At 40.1% G+C, this 27,363-nt stretch overlaps 2 protein-coding genes and 1 long non-coding RNA gene across 12 annotated transcripts in view; 2 read left to right on the top strand and 1 right to left on the bottom strand.

Annotated features, from left to right (window-relative positions):
- The first annotated feature begins 1,402 nt into the window (after positions 1 to 1,402).
- On the top strand, positions 1,403 to 23,449 carry LOC107311474. 4 transcript variants are annotated; one of them, XR_004306601.1, is made up of 16 exons: positions 1,403 to 2,625; positions 3,744 to 3,852; positions 6,603 to 6,768; positions 7,673 to 7,888; positions 9,149 to 9,295; positions 13,531 to 13,689; positions 14,056 to 14,167; positions 14,543 to 14,649; positions 14,911 to 15,066; positions 16,274 to 16,378; positions 18,024 to 18,164; positions 18,970 to 19,054; positions 19,415 to 19,535; positions 20,338 to 20,554; positions 21,492 to 21,867; positions 22,037 to 23,449. XR_004306601.1 is itself a non-coding variant. In XM_015857987.2 (15 exons), exons 1-14 carry the CDS (start codon positions 1,506 to 1,508, stop codon positions 20,525 to 20,527), a joined length of 2,937 nt encoding a protein of 978 aa, XP_015713473.1. In that variant the 5' UTR covers positions 1,403 to 1,505; the 3' UTR covers positions 20,528 to 20,554; positions 21,492 to 22,057. The 4 variants fall into 4 exon arrangements, 2 of the variants coding, with proteins under 2 accessions (XP_015713473.1, XP_015713475.1); XR_001554084.2 differs by having other exon boundaries at positions 3,741 to 3,852; XM_015857987.2 differs by having other exon boundaries at positions 3,741 to 3,852; positions 21,492 to 22,057.
- On the bottom strand, positions 23,441 to 27,249 carry TTLL2 (tubulin tyrosine ligase like 2). Of its 5 annotated transcripts, none has more exons than XM_015857995.2 (2): positions 27,106 to 27,249; positions 23,441 to 25,318 (listed from the first exon to the last, which is right to left on the bottom strand). In XM_015857995.2, exon 2 carries the CDS (start codon positions 25,308 to 25,310, stop codon positions 23,685 to 23,687), a length of 1,626 nt encoding a protein of 541 aa, XP_015713481.1. In that variant the 5' UTR covers positions 25,311 to 25,318; positions 27,106 to 27,249; the 3' UTR covers positions 23,441 to 23,684. The 5 variants fall into 5 exon arrangements, with proteins under 5 accessions (XP_015713481.1, XP_032299443.1, XP_015713477.1 ...); XM_032443552.1 differs by lacking the exon at positions 27,106 to 27,249 and adding an exon at positions 26,480 to 26,593; XM_015857991.2 differs by lacking the exon at positions 27,106 to 27,249 and adding an exon at positions 26,355 to 26,452.
- LOC107311478 overlaps positions 26,590 to 27,363 on the top strand; it is a 109,409-nt gene continuing 108,635 nt past the window's right edge. For all 3 annotated transcript variants that reach the window (XR_001554086.2, XR_004306602.1, XR_001554085.2), the window contains exon 1: positions 26,590 to 26,706. This is a non-coding gene — a long non-coding RNA (uncharacterized LOC107311478). The remainder of the gene's footprint in view (positions 26,707 to 27,363) is intronic.

The raw sequence follows: 27,363 nt of genomic DNA, 5'->3' as shown, positions 1-27,363 counted from the left end.
AGAAGCAGCAGGTACTGTGCCACTGGTGCATTTACTTTGTTTGCGATGAGTTCTCTTGAACATGGAGGTTGCATGGGCACTGTTTTTGGCTCACTGTGTAACAGCACGTTTTTTTACTGTTCTTTCACATGATATTAGAAGATTTCTCAACACCACCCTTCCCTCCTCCTCCCTTGAGGTTGATTCTGTTACTTTCTTAATACTGATCATCTCCAGATTGTTGGCTTCTCCTTAAACTTTTCTGCTTTTTGCTTTTCACAAAACCATATCAAGTTGGGCTTCAGCAGGCAGAGTTTAAACAACTAATCTTATTGATTCATAGCATATATCTCACAAGATTAAGTGCAGGAATGAATATAGGCACTGTGAAAGTGGCATTTGATGCTGAGATATAGATGCCAGAAATCTCCGTCTCCTTAAAGGTTAAGACAAGTTTATGTGCAGGTCTGACCTTGCAATTTCAAGCCTTACAGACTTGTGAACAGCTGTTTCTACAAAACTCAAAGGTTTTATTCACAGGGGAGACATGCCTCCTGTTGTCATGTCCTCCCCATGTCTTCTACTCTAAACCTAGATGACCCATGCCATTCTCTGATACTTCAAATGCTAGCTAAAGAAGCATCTCAAGTTGTCTTCTCATTGTTCTCTGTGTTAACGGCTAGAAATTGAGAAGATAGTTTTTCTTGTTGCTCTTGGTACCAAATCTGAAAACAGTTAATGGCTGGAGTTTCACATCAGCTCAGAATTGGGACATTAGAGGCTAGTCAGTGCTTTTAACAGCCTTAATACTAAATGCAGTAGGGACTGCTTCAGTGGGAACCTTTGGGTGTCAATCCCTGCATTATCTTAGGCTTGTTGAATTAGAAGAAGATGTACATTCTATCACTCAGTAATTTTCTCTGTCTCATTGGGTAAATAGCATTTTAAACTGATGCATTTATATATTTCTGCCATGCTGTACAGAAAACTCAAACTGCCTTTGAAAACAAAGATGAAAACTCTCAGCTTTGATTGCCCAAACACTTAGTGCTGAGTGTCTTAAGTGTCTGACTCTCCTTAGGATTTAATGGTGGGTGTCACACAATGACTCATACTAAAAGTTCTCATACCTTTTATGCAGACTGCAGGCTGTTATTTATGAGCTCAGTTATCCATAGCCAGTTACTGGAAGACATCTGGTGTCTCAGCTTTTTCAATTAATGTAAATATTTTCCTTTCTGATGAATGAATCTCAGATTATGGCTGTCGTTATTTTTGGTGTTTTTTTTTTCAGAGCAAGGCAAAAGGAACATCTCGGAAGACTTTTCTGAAGAGAAAAGAAGGTACTGTAAGGGTCAATAAAACTAAACAGAAGCCTTTAAAAGAAATGAGCAAGAATTCCAGAAGAACTGATGTGGAGCAATGGAGTCTTTTCTCCAAGTCTGGGCAAATGGATGCAGGGATAATGCAGCCAAGAGAATGCCCTCATGTAAATTTGCAGGTCAGCTCCATGTGTATGAGTACACATGGAAAAAAAAGCAAACTGTGCATTAGCTGAGCAGGAAATTGAGGCTCAGACTGACTGTGAAGTGAAAGTAGAGGAGCAAAGTGTAGAAGAAAAAGCAGTGATTAGGAGAGATGAAGATGCTTTTTGCTCACCTCATGTGAAGTGGACTGAAATCCTGAACTCATGTCCTGAAACAACAGAAATGAACCTACAATTAGGTGGGGAAAGTGAAACTAATCACAGGGGATCCCTAGAGCAAGCTGATAGAACTGATAGAAGACTTGTGGAGGGGACCCTGCAAATAGACCTAGGTAGAGCAAATCAGCTTCAGCAGTGTGAGCTCTCAGAGGAAGAAAAAAGCCCTTTGGAAGTCCTGCAAAAGAGTTCTATGCTTCAAGATATAGAGTCAGAACACATGAGGGAAGCAGTGTGGGGTGCAGTCCCTGCATTCACACAGGGCCAGAAGCACGTGCAGGTATGTCCACAAGAACTTGTTTCAGGGAGCCAGAGCCCAGACAGCAAAAGACAAATTCACACTGGTTTTAAGAAGGTCAATGATAAGATCATAAAAATTACCTGTGACTCGCTTGAGGCTGTGGAGCAAGAAAGTTCATCCTTGGTTTTGCAGCAGGAATGGCAAAAGAAGGGGACAGCTGCCTTGACATGGCATGTTGCATCTTCATCCCATGAGTCTGGCTGCTTATCCTCCGACAGTGATGATGACCCCAAATCTCACTGCAGTCAATATCCCTCCCAGCATAGGCCTCAGGGAGCAGATCATTCTGACAGACATCTGGATCTCTCTGAAAATGATTATGTTAGTGATGAGCCCAGTGAAACTGAACCTACGTCCATGAAAAGGAACATCAGTTTGTCCTCAAGGAAACAAGATATTCAAGTGCTCTCAAGACAGCAAAGTCTCTCACTCAGCACAAGCAGCAGTGATTCCAGCACTAGAACTGGAGGGAGCAAGTGTTCTGTATTTCATCTCATGAAATCCAAAAGGGGAGAGGATGAACTTGAATCAAAGGCCAAGTACGTTAAAAGCCTTGATCTGCCATCCTCAGTGGTGGCTTTGGGGATTAAAGGAGGCCCTGCAGTGAAGCAACCACAGAATAAACTGCCTACAAATGTGTTAGGTAAGAGCTACCTGAGTTTTTGTTTCCTTCTCTTTTCAATGTGGGAATTAAATTTATCGTAGTTTGACTGATTCTGTTTATGTTCCCTAGGTATATGTCCACCTTTGTTAGTATTTCTCAGTCCTAAACTGTTAGAAACAGAAAGGAAGGGGGAGAAGTACCTGCAAGCCCCTAGTTCTGCTTGACTGTCCGTGTCAGTGGCCATTTTTCCTAATTGTGTTGCTTAGAGATGCAGTCTCATGTGCAGGCTTCTCATCCCACGAGACCAGTGGATGTTTCAGTAAGTCCCTGGAATCAGTGCTAGAGTTTCTGGTAGCTTATGTATATTCACTCCCTCTCCCTGACTCTTGGCTGTGAGAAGTTCTTGTTTTCTATTTACCCTCCTCAGAGACAATTTGAGATACAAAGATACGACAGGCTGGGCAAAATGATTTCTCACAATGGCTTATTTTATTCCTGAGACACAGAGAGCTCAGTATTAGTAGATAATGATGTTTTCCTATAAGCGTCTTCTCTTAGTTTATCCTGGACAGTGTCAGAGTTCTTAGCCAGAAATCCTCCTAGTCTTTTTGGCTTGGCCATCTTACTTCTGGCAAAGAAATTGTATCCTGCTGAGAAAGGATTTAGACCTTTTTATTGAATTGGATCTTACTCTTTTCTCAGTTTCTACTGCAGGACTTTACCTCCTTCAGGCTAACTCCTCATCCCAAACATACTTGTCTCTTTCCCCCCCCCCGTACCCCCCCCTTTTTTTTTTAACCTGTTATCCTTCCTGCAGCAATACTTACTCCTGGCAGATCTTAATTACTCTTCTACACATTGCTAAGCTGTTCCAGAAGAGTACTCAAAGACTGTGTAAAGGTACATTCAAAATAAAGCTGAATTATCACTTGACAACTACATTCACAATAAGGAATTTATCTGCTGACACTGACATATCCCCCAAATCCATTTCGGCTATCATAACCTGCAGGGCTTGGACTGCACTACTAAGGAGCATGTTGGAGTCTGGATAATTGTGTAATTATTTTTTGATAAGTTAATTCTGTTCAACAGATTCACCAGTAAAACTTACTGCTGTTATGCAACCAGTGCTAACCTAGGTATCTTTATAGCAGAAACCCAGAGCATCCTTTCCAGTGCATTAGAAACTGGTGTATATCATGGAGGAACCCTTTCATTGACAAGAGCAGAAGAAGAACAGGACAAAGCAATGCATTTTCTCAGGTAAGTCTATACACACAAGGAACTGATTTGAGTGTGTACTGAGACCAGCACTTCCTTAATGTAAGGAGGCCTGTAAGAAATTGCTAGGCACCATCTACCATAAACACAGGAGTGATGCAGAAATGATTCTTTCCCTTTTCACTTTTCTTAATTAGTGCCAAGAAAGAATAATTTATTGATTTTTATTTTAACAGATCATGCAAATGGATGGCTTTATTAAAGATCTTTCTAGCTTATGATCGTGCAGACAGCTTGGGTGATCTCCAGCTGGCTGTGATATTTGCTTCAGATGTGAATGTCTGTGGGATTTGGTAGTTAATAAAGCTACTATTTAAATCAGGTGCTGCTTTTCTCTTTATTAGTGTAAATTTGAGCTGACGAGTGATGTGCTGGTGCAGAATTACTGCAGTGCAGGATTTTCTGCCTGCTGACAGCGCTGCATTGCAGATGACGTGGCTTTCATTTTTATTTAAGAACAGTGGATATTTTCCAAAGAGCTTTCACTAGATCTATTCATGTCATTAGCCATTATGTGTGCATACAGATATTTATCCAAATATGCGTGTCTAGCATAATGTGTGCACATTTTCATTTCATTTTTCTTACTTATGAAAGGCAGCTTATCCCCCCTGACTGTGTTGCCCTGTGCAGATTTATGCAGTCTGTTTTATTTTCAAACCAGTAATGAACACAAGATGGCAGCTACATCCAGAGCTCTTTACTTAGGTTGGTGACTTAGCACTTGGAAGCAATGAAAACCCTTTTGTGAGCAATGTGACACGCCTGGACCATCCATTCTTTTGTTTCAAAGTGTTTTGTTTTTAAACCTTTGCAGATACAAATATCAGACAAGAAATTGAAAACAGTGGAGTGCACCCTGTGGTGCATATCTAGTGTCTGAGGGAGCCTAGGACACAGCCTGTGGCTCCACTGCTGAGGGAGCTGTTGCTGGCTCTTAGTATCTGTCAGAGGATTCAGTGGTGGTCTTTTTTCTTGGGGAGCCTTGCTGCATGTATACTTTTTGCCTTACAGCCAGCTTTCTGCTATGTGCCTCAGGCAGAGGTATGCCTGGGATTCATGCAAGGATTTGAGTTGATGCAAGGTACTTAGCTTTTGTGATATTTTACATCTCTGCACCTAGCTTTTAGTTTATAGCTGGCTGGGGCTTAAGCAATCTGTCTGAGGCTTCCAAAGAAGTACTGTGTATGCTCCAGGTGTCTCTATTACTTTTTTGTGTTGTTTTTTTCCAAGCCAGGGGCTGTTTTATAGCCTCGAGCCAAACAGCCACAGCACACTTTCACACAGAAGACTGGGGAGGTGCAACTTAAGCTGCCTGCCAGGCATGATCCCTGCCTTGCACTGACCTCCAGACCTTGCCCAGCATTGCCTTGTGCAGCGTGGGTTGGAGGCCTGTGGTTATGCTAGTAATATGGCCCTGTGAGTGACTGTGTGGCTCTGTTAATTTTACCTATACAGGTACAACTCGTGTACAGTTCTGAAGAGGTTGATATCAGCTAAGATTTTGGATGGAGTAGCTAGCTGGCTTCTGTTTTGCAGAAACTTAAGAGAGTACTCGTCAGTGGGAGGCGTTCTATGTAGATCTTCCATCTTGCTTTTGTTCTTGTATGTGGTATTTTAGGCCAGCTGGTCTGGATTTGGAGCAGTGGCAAGCTACACATGATTAAGCAGGGGTTGTATACGGAAATTTAACTAGAATAATGCAAAAAGGATTAATACTTCAATTGAACATTGATATTTATTTATTTATTTTTGCGTATATTTAATGAGAATATTAGACTGGCTTATTTAAGTAAGAAAACGGCAAAAAGAAAAGTAATAAATTGTTAAAAACAAACAAACAAACCAACAAAACCAGCAGGATATGGGGAGCTCATTTGCCTCTTGCTGTTATTGTCAGCTTTCATATTTTGTTGTCAAAGAGCTAAACTCCATTATGGAGAGGAAAACGTGAGGTCATTGCTGCCTCCTGTAGCTACCAAGTAATAGTAATAGCCAGATGGTGGCTTTAAGTCATGAAGTGAACTGAAGCAAGAAACTAATAAATAATTTAATATTGAATTAAAATTGAACTAGGCAGCTGGATCCTGATTATACAAATAATGCTCTACTGCTTTTGCAGTTTTTAAGCACGCTTCCTGACCACTCATGACTTGATACACTGGGTATGAAGGCAAAATGCCTTCTGAGTGATGGCCTCTCATATTTGGCTCCTGTAATTTACTTACTAATAAGTAATATGCTCAACCCCTTTCATGCAGGTCCGTGGCTGTTCTCATCTGTGGGGACGGCCAAGCAGCTGGAAGTACGGGTCAGTCTCCAGCCTTGCATGATGAGGTGTCTCATAGATGTGGTGCCAGGGAACAGGCTCTGTCTTCTGCTGGTCTGCCTTAATGTAGCTTTCCCTGTACACAGCAAATGTGTTTGAACACCTCTAAGGTCATAGTCTTTAGATTATCAGAAAGTTTTAATTGAAAGTACTCTCATCTGCTCAATTGAATAAATTTTGTAGCTGGTCTTGTACAAGAGTTGTAAGTGATGTGCAAGTTCTCCAACCTCAGTTTTGATAATGCTAATCGCTTCTTTCCACTCTTAGCAGTATTAGCATATCTGAGACCTGCCAAAGCCCCAAAGAATTCATGCCCAGAGAAAGCACATCTAGAGACAGTTCTTTATGATGGTCTTTATGCCAACTTCGTATTTTTTTTCTTTTTCTTTAACGTACTGAGCAGAAGACAAGTGGACCAACTTAAGACTGTCAGGGGCCAGGAGCTGGTTCATCCATTGCAATACAACGGAGATCAAACTGATCCACTACAGAAGGAAGAAGTTATGCATAGCAAGCTCAAAGGAACACCTAGAGTCACTGGAGGAAGTGTGAAATCAGAGGAAATACAAGTAAGCTGCAAAATAAATATGCTGTTCTCTTCATTGAATGTTCTTGTGTTCAAGTATCATATGGACCTGAGTCATTCCTTTTGTCACCAGTACTGCTTACTGAAGATGGCTGTGTGTACAGTGAAGATTTCTGTGTTAAAAAAACATCTCTTTGATTTGTGTTTTAAATGTAAAAGTTGCTCTCTTTACATAAGAAAAGAACAGGTTGAAGAAGTGTGCTTTCAGCTTGGTACAGAAGCATGAGAGGCCCACAAAACCATGACAATAATCACATTGGACAGACACACAAGTGAAGAGAAAGTAAAAAAGGAGTGCATGTGACAGTTGATTCAGTTGATTACAGAGCAAACTGCACATTTCTGGTTAAACTCTATTGATGATGCAGTTGCAGTATCCAGCATGAATGCTACCAAAGGAAGAGGGCTTAGTGTTGGAAACACCATGGATGATGGAATGAGAAGGGAACAGGAGAAAATAATGGAAATGTATAGCAAGAGGTCCTCATCAAAATGTAACAAATGCCATTAATTCACTTCTTAATTCACTCAGATAAAAATGTCTTTGCAATCTCCCCCCAGTGTTTGTAAGGACCATCTAGCTAATCACACTGCATGAAGTTCCAATGCACTATCACTTTTTGCTATTAAAATATACCATGTGTCCTTTTAATAATGTTTTTTGTATTATTAGTTTGTATCTCCTGATTTTCCTTTACAAGAATGTCTCACTTCTTTGTAAGACTATAGGTGTATGCAGTATTTTAAATATTGCTTCAAATGTGTTGTCTTTATAATGCAGGAATTCAAGCATGACAAAGGACTTCACGTTTCCTTGTGTGGGTGTGAATTTGGCATGCCTAGTCCAGAGCAGGGCAGTGGCATAACTCTCTTTTTTCTTCTGATAGATATTAAAGCAACAGATTACAGGACTGCAGGAGGAGTTCAGGAGAAATGAGTCCTGTTGGCACGCTGCTTATTGCAAGCTAAGAGACCAGGTTGAGATGCTGACTAGGCAGAACATGGAGCTTCGAGTTGAGCTCAGAGGTTCAGAACTGAAGAGGCTGAAAGCAGAAAGAAAAAGAGGAACTGTGAATTTCACTGATGGAAAACTACAGACACCGGTACTGGAAGACTTTGTATTTAATACTGTCTGAATAATTTAGGCTTAGTTTTACTTTTGCCTGAATATTGTCACTCCGTTCCTGTTGTGCTCAGTCGCAAGGGGAGAAATATCCGGTCTATGTTAAGCTATGTTTAAATATACTCCTTTAGTGGTCCTCTTCCATGTAACATTAGTTATCTAAGAGATGGGTTACCTCTACAAGGGGGTTTAACTGTCCTGTCTCTGACAGTTACAATGGGGCAGACGTTGCCTTTCTCCCTCCTCTGACTAGAAAGGTAGTCCAGGTAACAGATTTGCATTGGCCTAATTAAACCAGTCTCCTGAGATTAACTCTGGTCTTTGTGTATGTCACTGACCTTTTTAATAAAACAGCTCTTTAAGCCAGATGGAGGCTGTTTTCTGGCAATAAATATAGTGAGACCTTTAACTAAACCTCATTTCAGTTCTTATTTAGTACCATAAATTTCAGGGAAGAAAACACTGTCAGAGGCCTCCCTTACAAAAGCACAGATTGGACCTCTGAATGGGAGTTACACTGGGATAGAGCAGTAGAGACAATCGGGTTGGAAAATGTAACTGGCTAGTATAAATGTGTCTGAAGAACTCCTGAAATCAAAGAGGTTTAATCATAGTTGAACGGATTCTATTGTTCTTTTTTATTAATGTCTAATTTGCTTAATTTACTTGCAGGGTTATTTGTTACTTTACTGTGTAACTGTGTATCTTCATTAAAGGGAGACAAAGGAAGGGAGAATTCCATTACTCCCTTCTTACACAGACAGCAAATTTGGGGGAAATTAAATGATTCAGACTAGAAATCAAAAGACAGAGGTTTGGTTTGAGTGGGTCATTTAATCTTTCTACGTATTCAATGAAGAAAAATACGTGCCTGTAAAGAGGGGTTCATTTCATCAAATGTGAAGTGGGGTGACTGGAACGGATAATTATCTTCCAGATGGTGCAGTCTGATGAGACGAATTTTATTTTTCCACTGAGAGCCTTCACCAAGGAGAAAAGCAAATCAAGCCCTTTATTCCTAGATATTTCTCTAATGTGCGATTATAATTTCTAGCAAAATCCCTTTTTAAAAGAAGCCAGACATACCAATTAGCCAGTCCCTTGCTTCCTGGAATGAAGAAGCTTTGGTCTCTATTTGATTTCAGTGTGCTCATTCATGAGATTTTCATATAATACTGATAAGTTCCATTTGAAAATTGTGTGTATAACATGTATGTATGTATAACATATTCTTTGTTAGGTTGCAGAAGCTATCCTGCGAGAGACAACATCTTCATCCATACAAGAAGAGAGATCATGGAGAGAGAAGCATGAGAGTTGTATCACCTCTTCTGTGGGGCCAAAGGCAGCTATGCAGAAACACTGCTTCAGAGATATCAATAGCAAAGTATGTTCCTACTGCCTTTTGCCTGCTCAGTGGTAAAATCACAGCTTTTTACAAGCTGTGGCAAATTAACTCGTGAAAGGCTTCTTTCTCATATCTCTATGACAGCCTATCCACAGCCAGTTAACAACATTGTCTGAATTTCAACAAGACCAAATACTGGGTCCTGCACTTTGGCCACAACAACCCCAGGCAATGCTACAGGACTGGGACAGAGTGGCTGGATGAGTGTGAAGAGGAAAGGCACCTGGGTGTGTTGGTTGGTGCTTGGCTGAACATGAGCTGACAGTGTGCCCAGGTGGCTGAGAAGGCCAACAGCATCCTGGCCTGTATAAGAAATAGTGTGACCAGCAGGAGCAGAGAGGTGACCTTCCCTCTGTACTCAGCTCTGGTGAGGCTGCACCTTGAGTACTGTGTTCAGTTTTGGGCTCCTCACTACAAGAAAGACTTCTAAGCTCTGGAATGTGTCCAGAGAAGGGCAATGAAACTTGTGAGGGGTCTGGAGCTCAAGTCTTATGATGAGCTGCTCAGGGAGCTGGGATTGTTTAGCCTGGAGAAGAGGAGGCTCAGGGGAGATCTCATTGCGCTCTACAACTTCCTGAAGGGAGGTTGTGATGAGGAGGGGCTTGGCCTCTTCTCCCAGGCAACAAACAGGACCCAAGGAAATGGCCACAAGTTGTATCAGATGAGGTTTAGATCAGACATAAGAAGGAACTTTTTCTCTCAGAGTGGTCAGGCACTGGAATGGCTGCTCAGGGAGGTGGTGGAGTTGTCATCCCTTGCAGTGTTCAAGAGGCATCTGAATAGGGAGCTAGGAGATATGGTTTAGTGGTTTTCTGTAGGTATGGTAAAGGGAGGATGGTTAGACTAGATGATCTTGTAGGTCCTTTCCAACCTTGTGATTCTATGTTTCTCTAACTTCTAAACTGACTGTGCTTAAGAGAGCAGAATCAATTGTGTCTGGAATAGTAACTTCAAGTAGGAAGCAGATATTATCAGCCTTTAAGGCTGTCTGTATTTCTAAATAATATATGCTATTCATAAGTTAGAAGCTGGAAAACTTAGCTGTAGGAAATTGTTTCATTTGTTCTGTGTTGATTTTGGATCTCCTTGGTCCCTCCTCCAGCTGGGATTTCATAATTGCTTAATGCTTCAGTTGGCTGAGTTATAAACAAACCAATTAATGTGGGATAAACTATTAGTAGTTTAGGTGAGCAGTAAAGACAAAAAACTTCGGTAGCTTATCTAGGAAGCTTTCGCATTATGAAACAGTATGTCTGATCTGAATGTCTCAAGAGTTCTTGCCAAATGAGTTAAAGCCCCAGATATTCTACATAGGGAATCCCCGTCATTTATTGAGTGTGTTTTCCCCCTGTGGCAAGCAGCCGTGCATACACACAAAAAAAAGGAGGGGCAGCAGCTTCAGCAACAGTTCTGAGAAGGGGGATGTTGAGGACGGCTTGTTGTTATCTGGGCTTTCATCATCCAACCAGTGCTGGATCCAATCCAATTGGAATCCGGCACAAGCATGAAGTAGACTGGTGGGCATATTGCCCAGATGTCCTGGGTGAACTCTAAAATGTCTGACAGAAACATGTGTTCTTTATCTAATCTGATGGCAGAGGAAGGCTGTGCAGTGAACAGAGTGGATGCTGATTATTTGAATCTATAATTGAATGCTCAGGGAAAAGGAATGTAAAACAGAAGCACAAAATCAGTGTTGTAATGATAGATGTGAAAACGGTGACTCATGCTTGTATTTCTTTGAGCTCTTATGTGCTGATGAAAGCTTTCAATGATACTCTAACTCTGGACTGCTCTAAATTTTGGATATAAAGTAAAATCTCATGCTGATTTTCTGTCCAGAATTGAGATACTGTGCATAGGAGAAATCAAAGTGAAGGGATCACCTTGTGTAACAGAAGCAGAAATACATGTCACAAAGATGTGTGGTAAGCTTTATAAGACATTTCACATAGAGCCATCTTAGGGATGGTGAATTTCCTTAGCTGTAACCAGGAAGGCATAACAATACCTAATGTGTGATTTATTTCTATTAAAGCTAATAGAATTTGAGGATATGTAAAAAAAGGACTGGGGAGCAAACTGAGTAATGACTGGTACAGATTAGAGAATCAGGAGGACGTGATTTTATGAAATATATATATATATTTGAGAGAGAGAGATGTTACTTTCTCTACATTTGTGAAAAAGGTGTATCCTGTTGGCCTGTAATTCTTTTATTAATGATGAATCCTATTTGTACTGTAGCACGATCTAGTTGGTGAAGAAATGACTGCTTCAAGCTGTGAGATGAGATAAGCATCTATTTTAACTGTATATCATCAAAGATTCTTTCAGAATGTGGCTTGTGGCCCAAGTAATTAATAATTTGTATTATCTCCAAACAAGCTGGTTTCTGAATGCATTAGAAATTGGGAGGAAACAAGTTGCCATTTTCCTGCCAGACATGTAGTATAGATAAATGTTACTGATTACTAAGAAAGATATCATTCATTTCTTCTATTGGAAGGCATGCTGATACAGCTTTTAGAAAGTTACTGTTGGAAAAGTTTCAATCAAGGTCTACTGTGCATTATTCCTCTCTTACTACATGGACTTTGCCGTGTAATTTTGCAGTGGATTTTCATGAGCTCTAAATATGTTATTTCCTTGTCCATGAGTATTCCTCCCGAGAACCAACTAATTATTAAGCAGGGAATTATGACTTTAGAGGATATGTAGATGGTCTTTTGTAGCATTTGAATTTTCACTGTTTTATTCATGAAGATTTGTTTTTTTCTCACAAGTTTTTTGGTCTGTTAGTATGGGAAAGCAAACCATATGATGTCTTTAGGGCTGGAAGAATCCTCAGGAGGCCACCTGGTCCCTCCTTTAGCCAACAGCAGGATCAGTGTCACTGATCTCCTACGAGATCCAAAATGATCTGGCATCTTCTGTTACCTAGATATTCTTTATGTTAGGAAGTTTTACCTCATAATTAAACTCCATTTCCTTTGTCATCTCAAACTAATCAGTTGATTACCTTTTATATTGTCTTCAGTGGAAGTGGGAAGGAACTGATGTATCTTGTGCTTGCTACAGGGCTGATTCCCTCTAAGTCCCTGCAGCCCCTTTATATAACGTATTGGTGATCTATGTGTTCCCAATGAAGAAAAGTAAAACTATTTGTTCAGATAACTTGGTGACTTTTCTTATGAAAGTGATTGAATTTAGAGTGTTTATTAATTTAATCAAGAAATTAATCATTCCTTATCAACCCAAATACTGAGTAATTGGATCTCTTGAAAAGTATAGACCTAAATTGCAGCAGCTGCTTGGGTTGGGGTGTTTGCTATGATTCATGAAATGATATTAGAATGGCATCCATTTTTATGATACAAAGACCACAGGCATCTCAGTAAGCCTGTACTGATTTCCCTGATGTTATTTCTGTAAAAACGGCAATGTAAGTGCATAAGTTTAAAATAATAATCTATGATTTAACTTTTGAAAATTCTACCACCTTCTGGTTTTCATCTGATTTTTCTTTATTGACTTATCACCATTAAATGTTAATGTGATTTATCAATATAAAGATGACGAGATCATCACCTATGACAAAAACTCATTAAACTTTGAGTTTAGTCATTATGGAAAATTGGCCCTAGTGACTGTTTCTGGAGAAGGAATTGATTGGTCTTTTGTGTCTGCAGTTTGTTAGTGCCCCATTCCTTAAGCAATAAGCCATGTGCTTGGGCAAATGAAGCTGATGGCTCATGTGTTTTTTTTTTCATGGACTGCTTACTCTTGCATTCCCAAACAGCCGTTGTCCATTGGATGAGGTGTTTCAAATGTAAGAAAGGTGGACATCTGACAAATAAAATTGAACTCCCACTCAATGTACTTTTCTGGATCAGCTCAGTTAGTTGTGGCTTCCCAGGGAGGAATACTTTGCTTGTGGTTGACAAGGTGGCTAGACTGAAGGATAGGAGCCTAAGAGCAGCTGATGGCTTTGCACTGTGTACTTTGAATTACCCCTCACCTTGTTCCACAGAGGACTAGGGGAAGTGGACTGAGTCTGAAGAGGGAATAACGTATAAAATATACATATATGAATCCATACACAGATATACATCTTCTAAAAGATTTAAAAAAATGTAATGAGCCACCTGCTGTAGAAGGATTTTAATGCTGTGTTTAAATCAACTTAATGCAAATGTATTTAAATCTTTTAGGCAATAAAAAGCTCTGTGCAGAAGGCTGATCCATTGAGAATGGTAACAAAGGAACATCAAGAAAAGAAAACATCTCGCTGCTCCCTTGGCAGGAGCACAACACCAACTGGCAGGACAACACCTCACCAGGGAAGAGTGACACCTTTTGAATTAGAAGAAGTAAGTCAGTGGCAAGGTCTATTTAAACTACCTCTATTTTCTCTTGACGGTATTGTTTGGAATTTAGATTGGGATCATAGAATTATAGAATTACCCAGGTTGGAAAAGACCTTGAAGATCAAGTCCAACCGCAGCCTAACCAGAACCCTAACTCTAAGAACCGTCCACTAAATCATATCCCTGAGCACCACATCCAAATGGCTCTTAAACACAAGCAGGGATGGCGATTGATGCACTGTATAAGTGTGTAGGTCTTTGTGCACAGGCATTCCCAGGAAGAGGGAGCACACTTCATCCATATCACTGATTACTCCCACGTTACAGCAAGGTACTACTGTATGTTTCAACCTCTCTGTGTTGCTTCAGGTTATGTATCAACCCTCTCCTACTGGGAGAGGAACAGATGAGAGGAAATCACCTGGAGCTCGCTCACAACTGAGTGTTTCTAAGGGGCATAAGTCATCTTCTTATGAAAAAGGTAAGATTTGTGGGAATTTTCTGCTTTAGAGTCATCTGAATGATTGATCTCCAACTCTTGGTTAACAGGAAGTATCTCCTACGATTCTCAGAAGTACAAAAAACTCTATTTGACAAGAGAAGGAGAGTAGAATGTGCTGTTGCCTGTCATTATATACTGAATGTATTGTTGTGGAAGCCCAGAAGGTGGAGCGTGGTGGTGGTCTGCAGTTCTCCTTGGTCCAGGACAAAGCGCCTTTAAAAATGAGCAAGCCAGCGTTATCACTATAAGAAGCAAGTGTTGCAAGCATCTGAGAGCTAGCATCTTCAAAAATAATCTTCTGTGCTTAGTGAAGAAACGTGACTGTATCCTCTTTTAATTTTCTTTTTCTTATAGGCACACCTTCACCCATTTCAGTTATCTCAGAAGACATGCTCCTCTCAAATAAGCACAGCAATAACACTTGCAGCTTTGCACTCTGCAGTAACAGTGAGGAAACACAGGTATTTCACTAAGAAAGTGTATACAATAGTTCACTGTATGTGACTTCAGTTCTCGCATACAGCATGCGAACTCCCACTTGGCTGGCAACAGCACTCTCTTGGATTGTTTTTCTTATCTCTTCTTATGATGTGTACACTCTTTAAAACAATATTTTAATGGCTTAGAAATAACAAAGTATGTTTCTTAACCAACATATTCTTGCATGGCCTATAGACATCAATAGATTTATGTTGCTAGTCAGTATTTTAATTTTGGTTCAGGAGGAAGAGATTCATAACCTTAAAAAGACAGAAAAAATGTTAAAACCTCAGAATAAAGTGGCATTTGCGATGACCCAAAGGAGAAGTGGCATAACTGCATATGAGAACAAAGTACTTACAAGGAGTTCTCCTACTCTTCTGGATGCTGAAGCAAAGGTTGGAGCAACTTATGGTTCTTTCTCTTATATGATGAGTAACTGTCTTTTCTATGGGTGAACTGAAACACACTAAGAAAATCTTCCATTCCCACTTCCTTCCTTGGCTACTATAGAATTCAAAACTGTTAATCTGAGACTGATGCTGAGTTATAGTCTTCCAAAAGGACTTAGCTTCTGTTTCCTAATGAAATTGCAAATGTTTTTATCTGGGTGGGAAGGGTGAAGGTGATATTGTGACTGGAAGATTTGTGCCTTTCTCCAGAACAAAGCTGAAGGTATGCATGATGAATATTTATTTATTTATTGCTAGTGTTCAGGTCCCACTGCACTTCAGAGCCCTCCAGAATGTGGGCTTTCCATCTGTTGCTGGGTATTCCTTGTGTGCTCTGGAAGCACTACTCTGAAAGTATGTTCAGTCCTTTGAACATAGCTTGACATGTAGAGGCCAGCAGCAGTTACCTCAAACTGTCTTGGTCTATGTATATGAAATCCATATTAGTAAGAGGAGTGAGAACTGAAAGATGCTCTATTTAGAGGGAAGAGAGACTACTGTGGAAAACACTTTGTGAATGCTATGTAATGAACATAGGCTTGGAGATGGATCTGACAACTTCAAGTACAGTGTTGACAGCTTTTCCCTGGAGTATATCATTGCCCTGTGGGAAGCAGTACTCCCAGTTCCTTTGGATCCCACAGGCTGACATGAACTACCACTATAAGGAGAATTAGTTAGTAGCTGCTCTGGGTGCCATGTGCCAGTTGTCAGTTAACTTAAGGCTGCTTTATGTACCAGACAGTGTGAAGGCAATTCACTGTAACAGTAAATTGAATGTGTGGCATCCTGAATAACCCTTAGTTACATAGTCAGCATTACCTGCAGCTAACATCAATGTGATTTGTTTTGAAAAGTGGATCTTGCTAGTATAGGTGCCTTTCTTAGCAAATCAGTAACTTTGCAGTCAGAGATAATTCTCATTCCCTGATTTTGCTTTGACAGCTGAAGTTGATTGGAATTAATGCACAGCAATTGCAGTTATGACTAAAACATCAAAATTCACTATGAATTCAAGACAATACTGGAAATAAGGGCAACTTTCCTCTTTGTGTAGAAGTAAATGTGTTTTTGTTTTGTTTTGAAGAACTGATGAAATTTGTGAATATTTTTACAGTCTTTCTGAATATATAATTCTGTGTTATTTTCGTAGGTAAAGCCTCCAAAATCAATATTATCTAGAAGGTCAATGTTACATCAAGAAAGAAGGGAAGATGAGGATGTTGTGCAGGAAAAAATAGAGCATCGTGATGGAAAGGTGAGATAAATCAGGGTGCTTGAAGAGACTGCCAACAGCACTGCAACAGATAGGAATTGCTACTTCAAGTAGCCATAGAAAATTATCTCTCGAACTAAGAGTCCTTAATGAAGAGCTCAAGTGTAAAGTTCAAGTTATGAGTAGCAGGAAATTATATATAGCTGATGGGATGGAAATCAAGTAAGCAATTTTTCTTATCTCCTACTGTGCTGACTGAGGGTAATTTATGTCCAATCAGTTGTCAATTCTTGAAAAGCCTTTTCGATATATGAAGCTCAGACAGTAAAGTAAGACACAGCTTCCTGTGTCTGTTCACTTCAGAACTGAACTGTCAATACATCTGTTGATTAATGATACTTTCCAGTAAGCAGACATGGAGAAGGCTTTTGCAATGCAACATTGTTCAGGGGATACTGGTTTGATGCACCTACTATTTTATAGCTAGTGCTGAGGTAGACTGTGTGAAAGTTTCTACCAATCACATTTCCTTCTCATAGAAATAGAAAATTTATTATTCATTGTTCTCATCCTTGAAAGAAAGATAATTGTGGAAAAAGTCTTTTTTTACCGCTTTATTTGATTCATAAAATTTAATGTTGGACAAGGCTTGTTCAACTTGAGAGTGGCCAAAAGAGGGATTGATTAGGGATTAATTGTTATTTCAACTAACTGGAACTTTTTCTAACAAGGCCTTTTGGAGTAACTATCTATAAAAACATCTTTCTATTACCAACTAGGTTTTTTTTAAACTAAATTATTTCTAAAACTAAAATCTCACCCTCAGTATTCATCCCCTTCCCCTGAGGATATTTATTCCTTCTTGTCTTGCTGGGATGTATGCTGCTTTTTCCTGTAGAGAGCCTATGACAACACTGGAACTGTAAGGAAAAGCTCTAGTGCACAGAACGGTTGTCTTCTTTTTTTTGGACTTGCCCAAATGAATTAAATTATGGGATTTCTATAGGCTGAACAGAACTAGCTCCCATAGTCATTCTGGAAAACTCATTAACTAGAGGCTGTATTAGGAAGGAAGTCTTCTTAATCCAATATATTGTTTGCAGAACAGAGCACTAATTATGCTATTGCCACTTGTTAAAAAGTCTTGATCAGTTTTGTAAGGAATCTCTGCATACAGCCACATTTAACTGTGTAGTATTGACTGTCTATTCATGCTTATGTTACTTGAAAAAAATGGTCGTTAGCATGTCAGCTGTCTCTGTTAATATATCATTTTGATTTGCATTATCCAGGACCTGGGCCTATTGGGCACAGAGTGAGTACCAGCATATATGAAAGTAGTACAAATACTTACTAACTCAAGTCAGCCAACAAAGAGCTTGTATTGCTTCACTATTGACCTAGGGCCATCTGTCTTGATTAGCAGAAGACAAGGCAGAGAGGTGGGGATTTGAGCCAAGTGCTAGAAAAGAGATTATTTTGCTAACAGATAATGTCATACTTTTTTTCTCTCTTATGCAAAAATGAGGCAAAAAACAATGTATACGTGCAGGTGAGATAGCTTTGAAATGTAAAAGTATTGAGTGGGTACGCTGAGTTACTTCGAGTTCCAATTTCATTGGAAGGCAGCACAGTGTAACTCGCATCCTTTGGCTTCATTTACATTAGGTGCTCTGTGTTTTTGAAGGTTGAAGAGGTGCTTACTGATGGACGTCGAATTATCACTTTCCGCAATGGTACTAAAAAAGAGATCAGTGCTGATAAAAGGATGACAACAATTAACTTTTTCAATGGAGATGTAAAGAAGATCATGCCAGATCAGAGAGTGGTATGTTGCATTTATTTTCTTTAAGGAAAATTATACGGCTAGTGATCTATCAAACAAGTTCCTACTGTTTATTTTTGTAGCAGAAATGCTAACTCACAACTTTGAAGAAGTGATTGAGCATCTGGTGGGAAGGCAGGGCCAACCCATGGGAGCTCAGGTGTCACTCAATACACCTGAGTGACCAGAAAGGGTGGAGCCAGGATCCACACCTTCCCAGACCTCATTTAAGGATTGTCAGTGGAGGCAAGGGTATGTTGCTGGAGATGCCTGCCTACCTGAGGCTTTCTAAGTGTAAGCAGATATCTTTCCTTTGTTTCTGTGTCTACAGCTGCTGCATCTGAGTACATCCTCACTTCACTACTACACTGTCATTGTTCTGTTTTCCATGACATTACAGCGTTACAATCTTGAAATAGCATTTCTGGGAGAAACTGATGAGGAAGGGTTTTGGTTTCCACAGTCCTGACTGGGGAGGACAAGAATGGAATTGAAGTGAAGGTAACAGTTGAAGGAGGAGACAAACAGGGATTGGGCCAAGCAGATCAAAGGAAAGAAGGCAAAATGTAGGGGAAGCCATCTGAAGAAAGGACTGCAGGAATATGTAGAAAAAGCCAGGAGGGAGGGGTGTGAATGAAAAAAAGGAATTCAAATGTAAGGATATCAACTTTTAGGGATGGCAGATACATGAAAAAAATGGCCTTGAAATAACTTCTTAAAGTTGGCTTATTTTTAAACACATAGCTATGGTTTAATAATCTTATGCAAATATTATGACCGTGCTGTAAACAGTTCACTCTCCTTCCAGATTTATTATTATGCAGACGCACAGACAACTCACACTGCTTATCCAGAGGGCCTAGAGGTGCTGCAGTTCCCTAACAATCAGATAGGTATGCAAGAACTTGTGAATGTGAACTATATGTGTGCAAGTGTCTTCATTGTGAAAGTATTGTCTGAGCCTAATTCCTGTAGATTTGCTTTTTTTTTCTTCCAATTTGCTTCATCTTTGCCTTTTGACAGTTGGTATGATCCATCACTTTACTGCTCAATTTCCTTCTGCAAAGGATAATAAAGGAGCATAAATGCATCCTTCCTATAGTTTTAATCTCATTTGATTCTTTAGTTTCTCTAGCAGTACACTGGTTAGAATTTCTACTCTCAGTACAATGTCTACAGAAAATCTCATCTAGCTTTGTGTAAAGCGATGAGAAATAATTCCAAAGACACTTTTAAAATCTTGTTTTCCACAGAAAAGCATTATCCTGATGGCACACAAGAAATTGTGTTCCCAGATCACACAGTGAAATGCCTCTATAGCGATGGATTCGAGGAAACTTTTTTCCCTGATGGTACAGTAGTAAAAGTAGAAAAGTAAGTCTTCTTTAGAGACAGGAATTGTCACTGGGTGCAAGTTTAATGTTACTAGCATATACAACTGTGGTTTGATTCTGCATGACTAGGAAATGTCCATATGAAAGAAGAGATTTGGAAGAGAACAAGTGTTTTTCTACAGTGAGGAACTGAAAATTGTTTGCTTCCACTTTGAATCACAGGTGACCTGATGTCATTGGCAAAGTGACTGTGAAATACTTCTCATTTAGTTCTATGTAACTTCACAGTCACTCTCTACATCTGACCAGGGCAACAGTGCAAGCAAAAGGAAAGCCAGTTATCTGTATAAACAGTGTAGGGCTGGAAAAGAGGACTCTTGGGCTCTATTCCTTGGTATTTTACTCACTTCCTGATCTTGCCAAGATGTTTTAAATTCTTTGTTTCTATTCTGTCATATAAAATGAGGACAAATAACAATAGGAATTCATTATACATGCCTCTTCTGTGGTTAGGGAACGTTCTGTTGTAAAAGAACGTTAGCATTTCTGTTGGCAAAATGCCTTGAAATCCCTGCATGTGGTGTTCATATAAAATACAGATCCTACCATCTATCTGTTGTTACATGTCCTATCCATCCAGCTAGCGTTATGTATAGAAGCACCCTTGTATTGAAGTGGAATTGTGATAGCTGATCTCTGATACTACCGCATGTAAATTCTGAAGTGAATTTTATAACCTGTGAAGGTTTCTACCTTCACTGTGTCATCTTAGGCAGTTAGGTATGATAGGTTAATAACATACAGTGCTTTATGGCCCATTCACTCGTGGCTATTACTTTCAGGAATGGAGATAAACTAGTGGTATTCAGTAATGGCCAGAAGGAGTTTCACACTGCACAGTTCAAGAGGAGGGAGTACCCAGATGGAACCATAAAGACTGTGTACTTCAATGGCAGGCAAGAAACAAAGTACTTGTCTGGACGGGTTCGAATCAAGGACGAAGAGGGTAATATCATCCTAGATAAGAAGTGATTCATCCCCTCTGTGGCTGCACTGTATGTAAGTGGCTTCACAAATTTTCTCTGTACAAATTAATCTCTCTCTGCTCTGGGCATGTGTGTCGGTTTGAAAGATTCTTTCCTGATGTCTCTGATGCTTTGCTGTTGCTGTTAATAATTAAGATTAGAATATGTGCAGCAGTGAAAACCACTATTTCTAATGAAATAAATTAAGGATAACGCTCTTAATCGACTGTGTTCTATACAACTACTAATTACCATTATATACCAGAAAGAGAAAAAGAAAAATATACCTTAATGGATGAAGACTAGCCTACATTTGTGTCCTGGGGTTATGGGAAGGAAAAAAAAAGGAGGAATTAGGAACTGCTAAAGTACCTTCCATATATCAGAAGAGGCTGAGAGCTGGGGCTCTTGAGCCTGGAGAAGGCTCAGTCTTATCAATGTACATAAATACCCGATGGGAGGGAATGTTGGACTCTTTGGAGCTGTGCCCACTGACGAGACAAGAGACAAAAGGCTTGCACTGAGATGCATGAAATGATAAAATCCTAGTCTGAGAGTACTGTCTAGTGTATTTGAAGTCAAAATGTAATGCTTTTTCCTTTCTGGTTATTATTCTTCCAGTAGTATAAGAACATTTCTGTCCAGTGAGTCTCAACAGCTTTAAGGTTCTTTGGACTGCACTTAATACCTAGGGGGATTAATCGTTTACCCAATACTGCTTTCAGCTCCCTTCCTGGTAGACTGAGTGTCCTTATTCTGTCTTGAATTCTTCCAAAGCACTGAAGCATTTCCTTTGTAGAACTCATCTCACTACCTGGCCAGTGACTGAAAAGACCAATTATTTCCTTGTGCCCTTCAAATTCCTGTAGCAACAAACACACATTCATAAAATGCTGCTTTGGCCTTTTCTCACACCTACGTACAAAATAATTGCAAGATTATGGAATTTCTCTCTTCTCTTTGCCTTCCAGTGGGCCAGACTGCCAATGCATCACCATTCAAATTGCAGATCATCTTTGGAAGAAATAGATTGAGCAGAGCAGAAAAATAATGTTAGTATTGATCATACTCATGCTGTTGATTATGAATTGAATTATGATGTTCTAAATATCCGAGTAGTTTGTTGTCAGATGGTGTGGTAATAACATTGTACTGTTTTTCTTCTGCTTTCTTACAACAAAGGAGCAATTTTAAACCTGTGCTCTTCACTACTGAAGCACTTAATACATTCTATATGTTTTGTAAAAGGAAAGTCTGATCAAAAGAAAATCCAAGAGATTGTTCTTTTGCATATGTTTCACTAAGAATTTCTGCTCAGTGTGGCCTCCAACTAAAACAAGTCTGTGTGTGTGTTTTTTTCAATTGACCATCATAAAAACAGTGAGTATGATTAATTCTTATTCCGTTTGGTTAGGAAAATTGATGTTTCTAAGGCAAGAGTGCTTTTATTCTCAGGAGATTTTTTTAACAGAGTGCATATTCCCCAGTTGTTATGTTTACGTTCTTGTTTCTATAGTAAATACAAACTTGCCTTCAATTGTTGATCACCATTCATTTATCTGCGTATATAATCCTTTATAATTTTAAGTTCAATAAGGAATGATTTTGTTTGTGGGCTGCTTGCTCCTTGCTTCATCAAGCACTCTTCACTCTACTTGCAAGAAATGTTCTTGCAATGTTCTTCTGGAATAAAAGGCTTGCAGTCCCGCAACATATATGACACTTAAGTCATATGTGTAGCCTCCTAGATCTCTGAACGAGTTTTTCAAGCAATATTTTATAGCACAATAGCACAGGGATTCTTGAAGTAAGGGGTGCCATTTAATTTTGTTAAAAAAGGAGAAGGAAAAATATGTAACTAATGTGCTTTGTCAGGTAAGGAGCCCTTCATGGACCATCTACAGCAAGTTATACTATTTTTCACAGGCTAATTCTCACACCTTGTCTCCTTTACCTTCCACTTGCTTTAGGTAATCAGAAGCTGCTTGTTCTACTAGTTCTGGTGCAGGAACACTAATAATCCAAATTTTGTGGTGCACATTTACCTTAATCGTAGCAATACACTTGCCTACTTTGAAAAAGCCAGCTTACTATAAATTTTCTTCATGTGGCATGCAGTGAATGTGTTTTTATGAAACCTTTGGGGAGGTGCGACTCAGCTGGGAAACCCTATTTCTCTCCACAGGTCTTCTAATGCTAGATGAACCATGTTACAGCCTGTATTTGGCCTCAATTTTGAGACAGATTTAGGATGCACTGTGGGTGACTTCTGAGCAGTAACTTCAGTTTCAGACAGCTAGGGGTGGCAAAGGTGTACAAGAAGAGAGTAGTAACCTTAGAATCTTAAATGTCTCAGTTCAGTGTTACTTCCATGCTCAATTAATCAGTGGAGAAGTTCTACCGAAAGAAAAACAAAACTGCCTGATTGCTATACCCTTCATATGGCTAACACAGAGTCTGTGAGACAGAGGTTTGATTTGCTCTCCTTGAACACAGTATTTACAGTTTATATCCTGTTCTCCAATATCAAATTCATTTCTCACCTTGGGAAGCCTTCTGTATCAAGGAGTTCATTTGGGAAAAAAATACAAAAACACCACTGCAACAGTGCATGTCAGTATGTGTTTTTTATGACTCATTTTCCGTATGAATTTCTGCAGAATCTTACAGGTCATAAAATGAAAGTTGTTTCATATTGTTTCATACAGTGCAAAATTAACCTGTGGAAAGCGATGCCAGGCAGCTCGCTGGATTGTTCTAAAATGTTATTGTTTTTTGTAATTCATATCGCTTGCATCTTTGTAAACTGAGGGCATATTGAATGTCTCCCTGGTGTAATTTTTTCAAGTCATAAAGCCGGGAAAAGAAAAGAAGAAAAGATTTCTGAGATGAATAATAAATGAAGACAGGTACTCCTGAGGATGTTTTGAGAAATACAATTCTCCATTTTTATTTTGAGATTAAGAGTTATTCAGCACTTTCATTTTCAAAAATAATCTCACTTGGTTATTGCTAAATTACAATTTTTATATTGTATATGCTTTGAAGTATTTCTTTCTAATACAACTTCAGCACATGCCTACATCCTTCAAGCTGAAAGCGTCATTCATTATGTCCGTATGACTTAACATCACTAAGTTATATGTATCGTGAAGTTAAACAGTCTATGCCTTTTTTTGTCTTGTGCTATTTTGTTTGCTCACTAATTTGTTTATTTCCTTTAAGATGCTCTTTACATCTGTGCCATTCCTGGAAGCTTGAAGTGCGGCTTCATTGAAAGGAAAAATAAGCACAAAACCTCCTACCTGGCGAGTAGGCATCTGGTCTTTATCGGTGAGAAAATAGGGGCGTGTGCTTAACTTGTAGTTGCAGAATTCAGGTGAAGGTGACCACCGGCTGAGTTGGGCAGAAATGAATGGAGATTGCACAGCTGGGACTTGTTTGTTTTTAGCTTCAGTTTTTACTTGGGAGGATGCTTTTGGCATGTTCATCTTTTCCCGCAGCTGGGAAGTCAGTGTTTTCCTTGGTTGTGCTTTGGCAGTCTTTCTGATCGGGGCAGACACCTTACGAATTGATCCTCTTGCAGACTTCAGGGCAGGTTGTGTTTGAGAAGCAGAAGTACGAGTAGATACTTCTCGACCAGGAAGTAAGCCAGGAGCCTCTTCTGGGGTGCTTTGACCTGTTCTTCTCCAGGGTACCTGCCTTCTAACAGTTTTTGAGCCAGGCATTTCATTCTGCCTGTGAGTGTCAACCTGCTTGTAGTTAAGCAGTTCAACAATATCATTTAGAAGTTTTCTTTTCACAGTGTCATCAATGGAGCAGTCTAAACTCATAGCTGGATTGTAGTTAACTTCTAAAAGCCATGGCTTGAACTTGTCATCAATCAGGATGTCAAAGCCAAAGAGCTCAAAGCAATTGGAAGCCTCTGGTAAGGGAGTGACAGCAAGCAGGGTGAGAATCACAATGTTATTCATCTTTTGCCACAGTAGCATGTCATCGACCCCAAAAATTCGAAGGTAAGAACGGAATTTGCTGAATGTCCACTTGCAACCACGGCCAACACCTTCTTTGTATGTTTTGTATGAAGCTCCGTATTTGTTTATGCTGGTGTTCGTTAGGTGGGCATAGACATTATCTAGAGAACTGAGGTCAAACTTTTCAGTGGCAAACCTCACCAGTCCCTCTTCGTAAGTGTAAATGGTGAGCGGGCAAAAACTGGTGACACACACGTAGAGGCGAAGATCCAATTTATATCCCGAAATGAGCAAGGGATTGCTGATGTACTTCTGCACAATGACTCTACAGTGATATGCCAAGTCCTTAATGTCTTCAAAAATGAATATGCCCCTTCCACGGGACAGATGCACAGGTTTGGAAATCCAGTAACTAGGTCTGCCTACTGACTGTCTCTCTTTGCTGTATTCTGCTATAAATTTGACATAATCATTGGGCATGATGAATGCCACTGGACTAAATTCATACAGCGTTGATCCATATGCTCCTTTCATGCGTTTCAGATGCCTTGCCAAATAGTCTTTTCTGGTGATCCTGACAGCTTCTGGGTAGTGGTTGAGTCTCTGCCATGGTTTAATACTGTGGTGGTCTGTCATAGGAAAAGGTGAGTTCCGCCAGTACAAGTTCCAATCTGTGTCATCTTGCTCCTTACGGTCAAATTCAGTCCAACCACGTTCCAGTAAAACCTCACGGATTATTGCAGGGGCATTTTCATGGAGACGGAACACCAAAGGCTTCAACGTTTCACTTGCATCTTCATCTGCCATTATTTCCATCTTATTAGCTGAAAGAAAACAGAATTGTCAGGAAAGAAACAATGCTACAAGTTGTGCTAACAGTTGTCAGCCTTGCTGTATTCTTAATCTTTGTCACTCGCAACATGTTCTTGCAGCATACCACTACTGTGTTTCCATTGCCCATGAAAGAGAAGTCAAAGGTATGTTAGAAGGGCATCAATTCCAGATAGCTGTTAAGATAGTGTAAAATACTGACTACTGAAAAGTTGTATGTCTTCAGTCTTGTTGTATTTATTCTTTCTTTGAGGTAGCCTAGTAGCAGTTGTCCTATAACTTCTGTAAGTCAAGAATATTTACTGACTATTGCAGGTTCATGAAAAAGGAAGGTTTTTTTCCTTGCCAACTTAAGAAAAATAATCTGAATTTTCTTTGTTTTGAAATTGTCAGAGTATCTCATTTATGTATTTTAAAAAGCCAGATTTGACAGTTCTGGTTCAGAAAGAACCATTAGCAAAATGTAAGTTAGCATAACTTCAAAGTTCTATCGTCACAGAACTGATTAAGACTCATTTCATCTGCATGTGGAAAACAACACAAAATTTCTTGCATGTTATAAAACATGCTTCACATTCCACATCTGACACCAGTAAACTGTACTATCACAATCTCTGGTAGGTGATCACAGATCAGGCTGCAAGTAGTGCCTGAAGAAGGTGGTTTTCCATGTCAGGCTGTATTAATGGTATATCTTTCATACCTCTGGCACTCATGGAACAGCACACAGGAAATTGACTCACCAAGCCCAGATACAACAAACACAAACTTCAAACTTCCAGGTATTAAATACAAAGAAAACAATAAGAGAGCAGTTACCTGTTTTTAAGAAAAGTCCTATCACAAATAAACACAAGCTTTTACAGTAATATTACAAAAGTAATTCTAGAATGATACAGTGATTTTAATGAGTGGATTTTGCTCCTCTATATAGATGTGCCCAGACCTCATCATTTAGTAGAGTTTTGCCTGAGTTCCCTGAGCTCTCCATTTTTAGCCCATTCTTTAATAACATAAAAATCCACCCACGTGTTTGCAGGCACTCAGCCACAGACTGGAAATGGCTGCAGCTGCCTGTGAGTGTGCTGGTATCCAACACCCACTGACTATTGTGGCAGATGTTCTTGTTATGAGGGCTGCAGCTGTGACCTCACCGTTCCCATGGAGCTTTGTGATGGTCTTGGGGCCACTGGGCAGTCCCAGCCTCTGTCAGTGCTCCAGGTCTACCTTGGCTGCTGCCAGCTGTTTCTCCATCACAGTTGCTTGTCTTTATACCTGTTGGAGGCAGATTTTGTGGAAATATGATCGTCAATGGCTAGGCATTGAAACTGTTTGCTTGCAGTGTTGAAGTGGACCACCTCTGAACTCAGCAGACTGACTGGTAGGTGTTTTGTACTGAAGTCCTCACACCCTCAGGGCCACAGACCGTTATGAGGCTGCCAGCTGCCTGCACTGGGATTCTGTTTCACAACCATTCTAATCATTCCTTTAGATCTCATTTCTGTCCAGTAAGCAGCCACATACTGCAAAGTCAGGAAGGATGCCTGTCAATCCAGCTTTACTCCATCTGGCTACACCACATGGCCCCTTATATGCAGTGGGTGCGGGCTGAAGCACAGCTACCTCCAACAAAAGCATGTTCCCTGACTCGCAAGCACAGCGGGGTCAGGCTGAGCAGGTGCATGTGTCTGATTGAGCAGAAGCGATGAGTTTAAAGGCCGGGGACCTGCACTCCTTGCTATGTCTGCCTCACCCTGCGGGCCTGCCGCCCCGCACGTACCTCTGACGGCTTCAACCCCCTCCGGGACCGCTCCGGCCGCAGCTGCAGGCGCTCAAGTGAGAGGGAAGCGGCGGAGCCGGCTGCTGGGACCGGAGGAAGGAAGGGCCGGCAGCTGTTGCTTGGCAATGAGGAAGGGCGGGCGGCGGCTTCAGCGCCATGTCTGTCCCTCCTCCCTTTCCACCCCCCCTGCGGGCTTTCGTCGGTGGAAGCTGTTAATGCATCTATATTAATTACTTGAAGTTGAGTGTCTTAAGCTCC

Source organism: Coturnix japonica, chromosome 3, assembly GCF_001577835.2.
Source record: "Coturnix japonica isolate 7356 chromosome 3, Coturnix japonica 2.1, whole genome shotgun sequence".
In the NCBI taxonomy this organism is placed as follows: domain Eukaryota; kingdom Metazoa; phylum Chordata; class Aves; order Galliformes; family Phasianidae; genus Coturnix; species Coturnix japonica.
The sequence above is the reverse complement of the archived record's forward strand: the minus strand, read 5'-3'. Positions and strand labels throughout refer to the sequence as shown.

What these genes read in the sequence shown, in the direction of transcription:
- LOC107311474 (XM_015857987.2), top strand. Translation starts at nt 1,506, where the DNA reads ATGGAAAAAAAAGCAAACTGTGCATTAGCTGAGCAGGAAATTGAGGCT. An exon ending in GTCATCTTCTTATGAAAAAG is followed by an intron (nt 14,168 to 14,542) that starts GTAAGATTTGTG and finishes TTTTTCTTATAG; the next exon opens with GCACACCTTCACCCATTTCA. An exon ending in TAGAGCATCGTGATGGAAAG is followed by an intron (nt 16,379 to 18,023) that starts GTGAGATAAATC and finishes GTGTTTTTGAAG; the next exon opens with GTTGAAGAGGTGCTTACTGA.
- TTLL2 (XM_015857995.2), bottom strand. Translation starts at nt 25,310, where the DNA reads ATGGAAATAATGGCAGATGAAGATGCAAGTGAAACGTTGAAGCCTTTG.